This window comes from Beta vulgaris, chromosome 7 (genome assembly GCF_026745355.1).
Source record: "Beta vulgaris subsp. vulgaris cultivar EL10 chromosome 7, EL10.2, whole genome shotgun sequence".
Lineage (NCBI taxonomy): Eukaryota > Viridiplantae > Streptophyta > Magnoliopsida > Caryophyllales > Amaranthaceae > Beta > Beta vulgaris.
This window is the reverse complement of record NC_079208.1, coordinates 35171351-35183341: the sequence shown is the minus strand read 5'-3', so window position 1 is coordinate 35183341 and position 11991 is coordinate 35171351. Positions and strand designations below refer to the sequence as shown.

The 11991-nt window shown below is 35.3% G+C and overlaps 2 protein-coding genes across 2 annotated transcripts in view; both read right to left on the bottom strand.

The window, feature by feature from the left end:
• Positions 1–243: 243 nt before the first annotated feature.
• Positions 244–1287, bottom strand: LOC104899240 (uncharacterized). Its single transcript, XM_010686390.1, has 2 exons — positions 739–1287; positions 244–684 (listed from the first exon to the last, which is right to left on the bottom strand). Exons 1-2 carry the CDS (start codon positions 1285–1287, stop codon positions 244–246), a joined length of 990 nt encoding a protein of 329 aa, XP_010684692.1.
• A 5281-nt stretch (positions 1288–6568) lies between these two features.
• The window catches only part of LOC104899200 (long-chain-alcohol oxidase FAO2), a 74652-nt gene continuing 69229 nt past the window's right edge, over positions 6569–11991 (bottom strand). Inside the window, exons 2-3 of the mRNA XM_010686350.4 lie at positions 11565–11837; positions 6569–8643 (exon numbers count right to left, since the gene is read on the bottom strand). Coding sequence (XP_010684652.1) covers positions 6895–8643; positions 11565–11837 — 2022 coding nt within the window. The 3' untranslated portion in view covers positions 6569–6894. The remainder of the gene's footprint in view (positions 8644–11564; positions 11838–11991) is intronic.

The following is an 11991-nucleotide window of genomic DNA, read 5'->3' as shown; positions in this document are numbered from 1 at the left end:
TAAGCAACCCTTCTAGGATTTATTTCTGATAGCATATCTGTTCAATTAGTTAAAGTCGTAAACACCCACACATTAACATATTCAAGCCTAATTAAGTGTCATACAAACAAAAAAAAAGCTTCTAAGGTTACTTACATATGCTTGTCTTTGAAAACCAGTTGGATAAGCATAAACCCCAAAACCCCTGTTATGCATAGGTCGTGGAGTTGGATTGTGGCTGGTGTGCAATGGTGGTTGAGCCCTTTAAGTTGCAAGAGTTCCAGCAACTACTTCCTTTCTCTTTTGCTTGGATTTCGATGGCTGTTCGGTGCTCGCTGGCATGTTGTTATGGTTGTCGTTGCTTTGTGTAAGAGAGATTTTGCAACTTCTCTTATTATGACCTTCTTCACCACATACGCTGCATCTCATAATGGCTCCAGTTTTCCTTCTCTTTGCTGCAGTAACCTCACCCACTTGCCTTTTTCTTTTGATTGTGCGTCTATCTCTGACCTTTTTCAAAGGAGGGGGCAGAATAGGAGACTCATCAACAGCTACCCACTCTTGTGGGCCGTTCAAAGGCTCCAACAAATACATATAAGCCTTTAAATATAATTCCTTCTTATAATACTCACTAACGTAGTGCTCCGAGTGCTTCACTTTATTCCAAATGGCAGCAATAGCATGGTTGCATGGGATTCCATTTAGCTGTCATGTATTACAATTACATATTCTATCAAGCAGATTCATAACATATTTAACCTGAGTTGCATCCTTTCTAACACCATAACAGAATGCTCCATCCCAAAATGCAGACAAACCCCTAGCACTAATCTTAGCCTTTTCTAGTTGTTGTTTGATTTTAGGGCATAACAAACAATCTTTCTTACCAATGAGATCCCTTTTCTTATGCAACCTATCCATCAACCTTTCTCTTATATCTTCAAGCATACTTATTATGGGTTTATGCTTCGAGTTTAAAATGTAAGCATTGAATACTTCACTCATATTATTATCGACAGTGTCAAAACATGATTGCGGATTATAGAACGCTCTACACCATTTTTTATAATTTCTGTTAAGCAAATCATTAGCTGCTGCATCTGATATGTCTCTGAAAAGCTGAATGTTTTCCTTGAACTTATTTTCGGTTGTGCTTTTTGCTATCTTCCAAAACAGTTTCCTATATTCTTGACCTCCCCTGTATATGTCCCTAAAATTACAATAAACAGGTCTGGCACAACATCTGATTTCCGCCTCAGGAAGAACCTCTGTTATTGCGGCAATAAGACCCTTTTGTTGGTCTGACATAACTGTAAATCCAGCTCCATGTGTCGTGCGTAAGTCACTAGCTAGTAACTCCAAAAACCGGCCCCAGCTATCCTTACTTTAAACTTCAACAACAGCCTAAGCAATAGGGTATATTTGGTTGTTTCCGTCCCTTCCTATAGCAACTAACAATTGTCCTCCATAAGGACCTTTCAAGAAACATATATCTAAGGAAATGAATGCTCGTCTACAACCATCTAAGAAGCCTCTTCTCAACGCATCAAAACATAAGTACATCCTTTCAAAGATGTTACTCAATTGAAACTTAATTGTGTTGTTTAGATGTGATCTTCTTATTTCAGCTCCATATCTTGGCAACAAAGCAAATTGCTCCTTGTACTCACCAACAATGAGTGCTTGACCCTTCCTCCTAGCCTTGAAAGCCATAAATTTGGAAACTTTGATCCCCCAATCTAGCCAAACTGAATCCATTACTTCCATTAATTTCAAGTAAGGACTAATCTTAAACTTTTTCTGATAGTGATTTTCTATCCATGTTGAACTAATCTTATTCACTTCTCAATTCCTGTCATAAGTGTGCTCACCCAAATGTGTTTTGACAGCAAATGTTTTTTTATTACCATCCCAAGAAGCCCAAATTCTCCAAGGGCATCCATCAACCTTACAAACTGCTCCAACCCTATCTCCATGGTTCTTGGTGTATGATACATTTTTTCCATGGTCGATATAATTTCTGGTTATTTGTGGAGCAACAAGATAACCAACATCGTCTTCATTAGACGGTTCAACAGGGATTTCAAAATTCGAGCCATCATCCTCAAAGTCATCGTCTACATTCACCTTACTCATTCCCTTTGATTGAGCTAAGTTCCTTAGCATAACTAATTCTTCATTATAAGCCATTTGTTTATTTTTTATTCTTTAAGGATTGCCCTAACAGTAACAACTTCATCATCATCTTCATCGGTACCCTCTGAATCGTAATCTATCATGCCTTCCTTTTCAGTTTGCTTAAGTCCTCCAACCCCTTTACAAACACTAGGTTCCACTCCTTCACTAGAACACCCAACTTCATCTCTAGTTAGCAAACTCATAAAAGAACCATGCAGTTCAACATCATCTAAAATGCATTTATAAAATGGATTAACTCTTGCCTCATGTTCAGTATATATGTGTATGATTTTAAATTCAAGCAACAAGCTTACAAATGTATCAAATGTCCAATTATCAAACAATAAGAACCTTATTCCATCTTTCATATCTTTTCTTGGTCCAAGTAATGCACTTTGATAATATCATTATAGTACAAAACTATCTATTAAATTCTTGACATACAATCCATTGATGTCCTCAAGCATATCTTCAAACATACTAACCTCTCCATTAGCATAAGATAATAAACCATCAACTGCCCAAGAGCCACCACTTCACTAACATGTTAGATCAATCCAATTGGGCACTATTATGTAAGTATCAAACATTCCTTTTACTGCTCATCTCTTGTTTGTCGTACCTTCGTGTTCGTGGGGGGTTTGTTGGAATATATCCAAAAGAACGTGAAGCAAACTACCAGTGGTTGTGTGCCACACATTATGCTACGGACCGCGTACGATGGTTGCGTGCCACGCAATGTGTTGCGGGCCGCACATGGTGGTTGTGTGCTGCGGACGCTAGTGGCACCTCGCGCATCTCGTGCGCCTTGCGCATAGTTAGAGTTTATGAGTGATATTTGCCGAGAGTTTGCCGCGATTCGCGATGTGTGTCGTGGCTCGCAGTGCCTGCTGCGACTCATGATGTGGGTCGTGTATCACGGTGGATCGCCGAGAGCAACCCGAGTCTCGCGTTGATTTCCACGACTCACGGTTATCAAGGGTTCTAGAAACCTTATTTCTTTATTTCTAGATCTATTTCGGATTTATTTCCTTGACCTTCACATAAATATCGGTTTCACCGTTACTCTTAAAACTTCATTGTTGATTAACCCATAAACATAAGCTACCTTTTTACAAAAGATTTGAGCAGTTCTTGAGAAACTTCAACCCTTAGGTTCGGGGTGTAGATATCAAGGGTGTTGTGTGTGAACCTTGGGGAGTGTTCGTCATTAGAAGCTTGCACCTATATCGTGGCAAAAGTGCTTCTAAGGCAGTGGCCTCCTTACCACGACATACTGCTATTGGTACGAGATTAAATCAAGCTCAGTAAGTTCACTTGACATATATCTGCAAGTAAGTTTCTTATACTATTGTTTGTCAATAATATTGATTTTGATTGTTCTTCATAAATATTTCAATCATACTAATTACTTTCAACATCTACAAGCAATCAGTTGGAGACAATATCAACCTTAATTGGGTGAATTATGTTTGGAATAGAATGTTTATTACAAAAAATAAGTTCATTTTATGGTTCAGGATTCAAAATAAGCTTCCTACTAGGGAGAAGCTTTTTGAAATTGGGGTTTGCAAGGTTGATATTTGTTGTATATGTGGTCAATATGCTAAGACACATAATCATCTCTTCTTTTATTTTTGTGTTTACCTTAAGAGACTAATAATTGCTGCTTTTATTTGGATTAGAGTTAATTTTAGAGTAAGAAATCTAGCTCAATAGCTCATGTGGACAAAAGAGGGCATACTAATTAAAGAACAAAACAAGTGTTGCTCACTATCATTGGTGTTGTAGTATATCAGATATGGAGGACAAGAAATGTAGCATTGTATTAGAATGAAACAATGCACAATGTAAATAATAGGTTTGCGAATGTTAAATTCATAGGTAAACATAGAATTTTACTCTGTTTACATAAGAAATGTAACTTTGTTGACATAGCTTGGATATATTCATTGTAATTAATGGTGTTTTTGCAGGGTTGTTGTGGCCTAGTTGTTTAGTTGTACACCTCTTGGTTTTTAGGGTAAGTTTAGGTTGTAAATGGTTTTTTGGTTTTGATATGTACTAGCTCTTACTTTAAAAAAATGATTACCTTAAATGCAGTAGTGTTGTTATTTTATATTAGCTCTAACTTGTATTGATCTCATTCAATAACTACTTGTTATAATTTAATTCGATGTCTTGAGTTTCGAAATAAATTTAACTTAAAAACGATTAAGTTCTTAGTATGATTAAGTACTCCCTCCAATTTTTTAGTTTTTCCACTTTTTTGGACACAAAGTTTTAGGAGAAATAGGTATGTAGTTCATAGAAGGAAAGAAAAAGTATTATTACTTTATTGGCATATTGTATCGAAGTTATTATTGTGGACCAAGAAAAGTAGAGCGAGAAGGTTAAGATTATAATAAATAATTAGTGGACCATTTCAAATATAGAGAAACAAAGAAGTGAATAAATTAATAAGGGACAACACAAAAATAAAAGTAGGTAAACTAATACAAACCAGAGGACTATATAACTAGTATGAACCTACGCCTCCTCTCCCCTTTTTTTCTATCTTATCTCTTCTCTCCAACAAAACCATAATTTTCAACCTAGGGGATACTGTCACCCTTTTGGGCGATGGTAAGCCCCCTTTTCTCCTTTAGTTACTAGTTTTTTATGTTAATATATCTAATAAAATTCAGTCTCTCTCTAATGGAGAGTCTTTCTAATACCCATATTGGGTTTTATCTCTCTTCATGTGATAGTTTGGAGAATTTGTTTTTGATTTTTTGTATATTTCAAGAGGTTCGCTTTGTTGATTGAAATTTGTGCCAGGTTGTAACAAATGTAATTACTTCGTTTACAATCACTTGAATTGAATCCATTTCTACTTCAAAACTACAAAAGATCGACAAAACCCCTTTGTAGAAGGCTGCATCAGACAGCAATGTGAATGACGGTTTTGAGAAGTGTTAGATAGATCTACTCAATGATCGTGGATTTTGTCATATTAGAATTGTAGGTATGTATTTGTTTAGTTTTGACTTATATTGTAGATGTCGTATGACTTTGAATCAATGAATTAATTTTAATTTCAAAAAAATATAACTACTATGAACTATGCAAGCATTAAATTTTAATGAAATCTTATATCATGGTAAAATTTCGGAGTTGTGCTACACAAGCGTCATGACCCGCCCACAACTCAAATCGACCCGAAACAAAGCCTGGCACAACCAAATTATAACCCACTCGATAACTACCGACTTGAACTTGGCTCGTAAAACTGTTATTGCTATGACTTGAGAACTATTGGACCCATGCATGACCAAATTACCCGCTACAAACTTGCCATTAACCCGAGCTGACACCACGTGATCACGAAAGATGACCTATTATGAAATCGACATTACCGAACCCGATCGATCCTGAATGAACAAAGAAACTAGGTAGACCTGATTGAATTACGCTTGTTGGCGACCTACACACAACTTGTTGGACTTGACGACCTGACACAACCAGACCAACTGAACTCGACTCGAGTAACTAAATAAGTTAAAATTATAAGACACATGTGAGTTAGGTATACAATACGTATTGAATAATTAGAGAGAGAATAATTCATACTTCCTTTTCTAAATAAGTGCAACATTTCTTGTTTTCACGTTTGCCAATGCATTATTTTAACCATTAATATCTTCAATTATCAATAAGTAAAAATTATAAAAAGTTGATATTAAAAAAATTCACATTCAGACGAATTTAACAAGATCCCACATGTATGTTTTTCCTAAAATGTAAATCACCAAAGCTAATTAAAGTTTAAACTGTGAATAGTAAACACTATTCAAATGTTGCACTTATTTAGAAACGGAGGAAGTATATAGATTGGTGGGATCTCCACCTATCACCAATTTGTTTCAGCCATACTATTCTTGTAGGTGATCAAACTCTCCTTTGTCGTGGGCTTGTGTTAGGCCCAATGATTTTATTAAAATAACCCAGTGTACCACCCGGGCCAATAACTAATTTAAATTACTTTGTGATTTTTTTATTTTTTTCTAATCTATACTAATATATTAAAAGGCGTGCGTGACAATATATACATGCCACGTGGCACCTCTGTTACTATACTAGAATGGTTCAATATGTACATATGTCATCTCAATTAACAAAAGTAAAATTTGCTTGCAACAAGATTTGAACACATGACATCTTGCTATTATACATAGTATTATCATCTTAACCAACTTTTAATCATGCTTTAAATATCCACATTATTATATTTGTACCTTTTAAATGTTGAATTTTCTTTAATATATATTAATGTGAATGAGAAAATTGCATATCAAGTTCGGATAAAATAGCACCCGAGAAACGTCCGGGCCCAAATAGTATTCGACTAATTAGAAGGAGTACAACGAAATCTAAGAAGTGGTAAACCATCTATAACGACATTTTTTTTCTAGGTTAACAACATTGTTTGTTCGAATAAGATAAGGAAACAAGAAGCCTGCCTCCTCCCAATACGAGAGAAAAACCTACTTCACGTTTTCACCTGATAAATTACATTTGAAATGCTTTATAATGTACAGGCTACAAGTCTACAACACATAACACTTGTTGGACTTATTGAATTTGAAGAGGGGACGTATTATCCCTTAAAATTTCCCACAACTGGTGCCTAGTGAAAGATTGGGTTCTATTATGTCTAAATCTTATAAACAATGTAATAAGTTTACATGCTGTCATTTATCTGCTCTTAACATTTTCTTCTTCAAGGACACTTGCAATTCTTGTAGAAATGCAGTAAGCTACTGATTCAATTGTAATCATAGGATTAACTCCTAAAGCAGTTGGCAGAACACTTCCATCACATACATACAACCCCTTAGCTTCCCAAGTTTCTCCATTTTCATCAACTGCCCCATCCTCCTTGGACGCCCCCATTCTGCAACTACTCATCTGATGAGCACACCCGTACATTGTCCAGTGCTCGGTCCTCGACCTTGCTCCCCCAGGTGCAATAACCGAGTCCAAAAACTCCTCCATCTCTTCCTCTTTTACCCCTTTACAATTTAGCCTCTGCCCATCACTTCTATAAGTTCCGACTTCAACAGCTCCTGCTGCTACTAGAATTCTCAGACACTGTCTTAAACCCATCTTCAGATTCTCTTTGTCATGATTGTTTAAGCGATATCTAACTCTGCCTTCTTTTTTAACTTCACCTGAACTCTTATCTCTGACTAGCGAGAAGAGACTAGCTGTTCTTCCATATTTGACCAGCCTTTCCTTAAAGTCAAGCCCCGAGACCCATGGCATTAAAGAGGAAAATGAGGCAGGACCTAGTGCTGACGCTTCAATGATGGCATGAACGTTAGATTTCTCCGATACCACCTTATGAAGTGATGTAATGATTCCTCCTTCATAACATTTTCCTTTAAGACCTGGTGTAGATTCCGGAAAGTATCCCCAGGCTAACAGAGTAGGATGCAGATGGAGGTTTGTGCCAATGTTTGAGTTCTGCAGCCCACTAGAGATCAAAAGTGGGGGCGTTGAGAGGGACCCACATGCTGAAATCGTGACCTTGGATTCAATTTGAAGCTTCTTTGATACATCTTTGCTCAGCAATGTTGCTAGAACTCCATGGCATCTTTTTCTTTTCTCTCCATTTTGAGTCTCTTCTAGTATGAATTTGTTTGCTTTGCATCCTGTCAAAATTATAGCACCATTATTAACTGCATCTACTAGCCAAGTAGTATCGGTTCCTTTTTTATCTCCCATTCTACACCCATAACAGCATGACCCACAGTAATGATCCTTAGATGAGTTTGTAGGAACTTTCTCAACTTTCAAGCCAAGATGTTCACACCCTTTTCGAAGAACTTGATTCTGAAACCCTTCTTCTGAACAATCCTCTGTGACTCCTAACCTCTTCCACACCTCATTCATGGCTGATTTGTAATCAGGACTACCGAAAATGGGTAGCTTATGATTCACTGACCATTCATTAAGTACAGAATCTGGTGTTTTAATGCACGCGGACCAGTTTACAGCAGATCCGCCACCAACTGTTGATCCAGAAAAGACTATCATTTTCCCATCGAGTGTTGTAAGCATTCCTCCTGACAAGTATAGTTCATTCAATGACGGGCCCTCCAAAGAGGAGTAGTCACCTGGAGCAAAGTAGTTTCCTTTCTCAAGGATTACTACTTTGTGGCCGTGACTTGCAAGAATGGCAGCTGCAACTCCACCACCACAACCAGAACCTACTATAACAACATCACATTGCACTTTCAGAACACTCTGGTCGACATCTTCTGAAACTGTAAGGCCTTTCTCTTCAAGAATTTGGACAACAGTTGAATCATTCATCATCCTACACTCAACTATACCCTTTTGAATTGGTCTTTGTTCTTGGGATGAGTGGACTGGTGGCTCTCTAGTATCCACATTGTAACCAATGGCTTCCCATGCAGGATTTTCAGCATTGTCATCGGTCTAGAGAGAAACAAGTAAAAATCAGGCATGGGCTTAATTGCTTAAATTGTGCATCTTGAACAGAGTCGAGTGAATACATGAAGTGCAAGGTATTAGGCGAGAATATACACTATAATAAACCAGGGAACATCCACGACATAAACCCTCAAAGAAAAGATGTATTTGGTTTATATGAAGTTGATTATAGCTGTTGCACGATCATTGATTACCTGTTTCCTGGATAAATTCGGCTGAATACGGTTGACCTTCCGACGGTGCTAAGGGGAGTTGGTGAATTGCGAATATTGCTCTCACTGTGACCCTCTTATAATAAGGAGAAATTCACAAGAGGGGCCTAACTATTATCGATTTTCTTTTATAGGTCCCAATTATGGATTATTCTTTGTAGGTCTCAAGTTTACACTATTGTGATTTTTATAAGTCCTAAATTACTTGTAAACGGTTGAAAAGATAAGATTTTTAAATGTTGGCCTCATTTATAGGTCTTTGTCACTTGCTGAAAGTGTTCGAGAATGTTAAATATTTAAATATATTACCTTTTAAATCGCTTATCTGTTACTCAGGACCTATGAAAATCACTAAGATAATAAAAACCTGTAGGGAATAATTCATAGTTGGGATTTATAAAAGAAAATTGGTAATAGTTGAGCTCTTTCTTGTAAATTTTTCCTTCTTTTTTAAGGTATTCATAAATCCTAGAAAATTATCATGCAAATGTTTTGTTCCATTGCTTTCAGATGCCTGTTTCCTTTCCAAATGGTCATTTTCTTCGAAAATCAGCATGTAAAGGTTGAGTGTTGAAGGTAAAACCAAGACATTTAGACAAACTTTGACTATCATAGCCTAGTGTCCTAGTCAATGATAAAACATAAAAACGGCAACATTTTTTTATCTACATCTACATACTAATATACTACACTTCGTGTTTCAGTTGTGCATTGGCTCAATTACTTCTCCTAAGGGTTAATTTCTTGACAAAAGTCATTTCCCTCTTTATTTATCTTCAACTTATTCGTGTCCAAAAGTTTTCTTGTGGCATACTTCTAAAGAAGCACAAAACGTTAAATTAATAGACAAATTCAAACCCAAAAGTTATACAAAATTTCAACACTACTCGTTCAACAGCGCCAATATTGCACCATATCCAATGATTCTTTCTTTACCACTCCACACTCATCTATCAATCTATGTATTAGTTATTCCGAGAAGAGGAATTTATAACCATGTTGAAAATAAACAAATGGTTTCCCATCTATTATCTAGTAATGTCTAGTCTATGAGCTAAGACGTTACGCAATCAAAGTAAAGTTTAATTGTTTACTCTAAGCTTCCCGTTTCAAACTACCATTTGTTTACTTCATGCCTTCGTAAAATAATGGATTTTGCTTCCAATGAGACAATTTGTTTCCGCAAGTTAGCCCAGCCTAAAACATACTAGAAAGCAAAGAAAATTTCCTTCTCATTTCATTCATCCTGCTAACTGCTAACTGCTAACTGCTAACTGCTAACTGCTAACTGCTAACTGCTAACTGCTAACTGCTAACTGCATATCAACGACTTTTCATGTCCTGTTATTTTTGAGAGGTATTGAAGATTTCAATGTAAAGGACCGGAATCAAATTCTAGAAAAATCTTCAATGCCTGAATCAAATTTTTGAGAGGTATTAAAAAAGACAAATTCTAGAAAAATAATATTTTTGAAACTTTTTTGTGTAAAGCTTTTCAATCAAATTCATTTTTTTTTACTTGTGTCTTAATTAGGTAATTATTTATTTTAATCTTAGCTTGTTTATTATGAAAATTAGCTTCTATCTTCTTTCTTCCCTAATATTTTCTTTAATATAACAATTCTAATATGGATGTTGTATGGGAAATCCAAGATCGTTGAGGGGAGACAAGGGTTTTCAGAAGTGTTAGATCTACTCAACGATCGTGGTTTTATCATATTAGAATTGTATTTATTTCATTTGATATGTATTTGTTTAGTTTTGGCTTTTATTGTAGATGTTGTAGGACTTTGAATCAATGTTAATTTAAAAAAAAAACAAAGAATCTTTATTATCCTTCTTAAATTCTACTTGCATAAATATTCATGAAAAAAGGAAAATGAAAACTATATTTTGAAATGGATGAAGTAATAGAATTGATTTTCAAAATATTAAGATATCTAAAGATTAATAAAAATTATTTCATCTTAAGGACAGGATTATTATATAAGGACAAGGTCCCTAATATGTTTAAGACGGTGTTGTATAGCCTTATCAAAGCGTGTGCAGTGTTCAAAGCTTTTATCTTAAAAAATATTCTTTATATAATTATAAGCTTCTTCCTACAACATGATTTTCAAGAATTCCAGCAGATTATGTGATATGTGTTTTATGTGTTTGGATCTTCTAAAGTTATTTATAATTCTAGAAGGTAGAGTTTGAGCAATATCTATCATTAAATTAAAAAATCAATGGTTTATATATTTCCTTTTAAAATCTCCTTTATTTTTTCTCATCAAAATCCACCCCTAATTTTTTGCTTCCACCAATATAAGCTCTTGATTTAAAAATATATGGTTCAGATACAACTCTACTTTGTAAAGTTTTACTAAAGTTATCCGGACATGTGTGATATATTTATAACAAACTCCTACTATTATATATTATACTTTCTCAGTTCTATAATAATTGCAATATAACAATTTAAAAAAAAAAAAAAACCACGTGAAGAGCAAAGAGATAGAGATACATAGATAAAAAGTATTATGACACATGCGACAGAGATAGAAAAAATGTATTATTAAATAAGAAAATATTGCAATCAACATAAAACTTGCAAATAAGAGAAACGTTGTAATTAAATAAGAACGGAGGGAGTAATTGGTGTTCTATTTTGAGATCAAATAATTTTGGCAAAAGAAAAGAGCGTATTACCCGGGTGAAGAAAATGAAGCAACAGGCAATTTTGATGAGTAGAAACACAACTCTTAATGAAGTCCAGTAAGATTCTGTAGACCATCTTTGGAGCAATTTTTCTCTCTTTTCCAAACTCATTTCTGAAAATTTGTGAATAAAAGGCCATTTCCATTCCAAACACAAGCACCCACAAAACAAAAGTGTCCCTAATCTAGTTGATAGGAGTTTTAGCACCACTCTTATTAAAATTACTGCTTCTGGTAAAACTCTCTTCACTATTATCTCAGCCACCTGCAAAACAACAAGTAATTCAAACTATTCACTCATCCAACGTTGTAAATGTTAAACTTTTGCTACAAAATAGAAAATGATATCCTCCTTCAGTTCTAGAATTACTTGTCACATCATTTTTAATGATTATGGGCCAATGTAGGGACTTGTAATG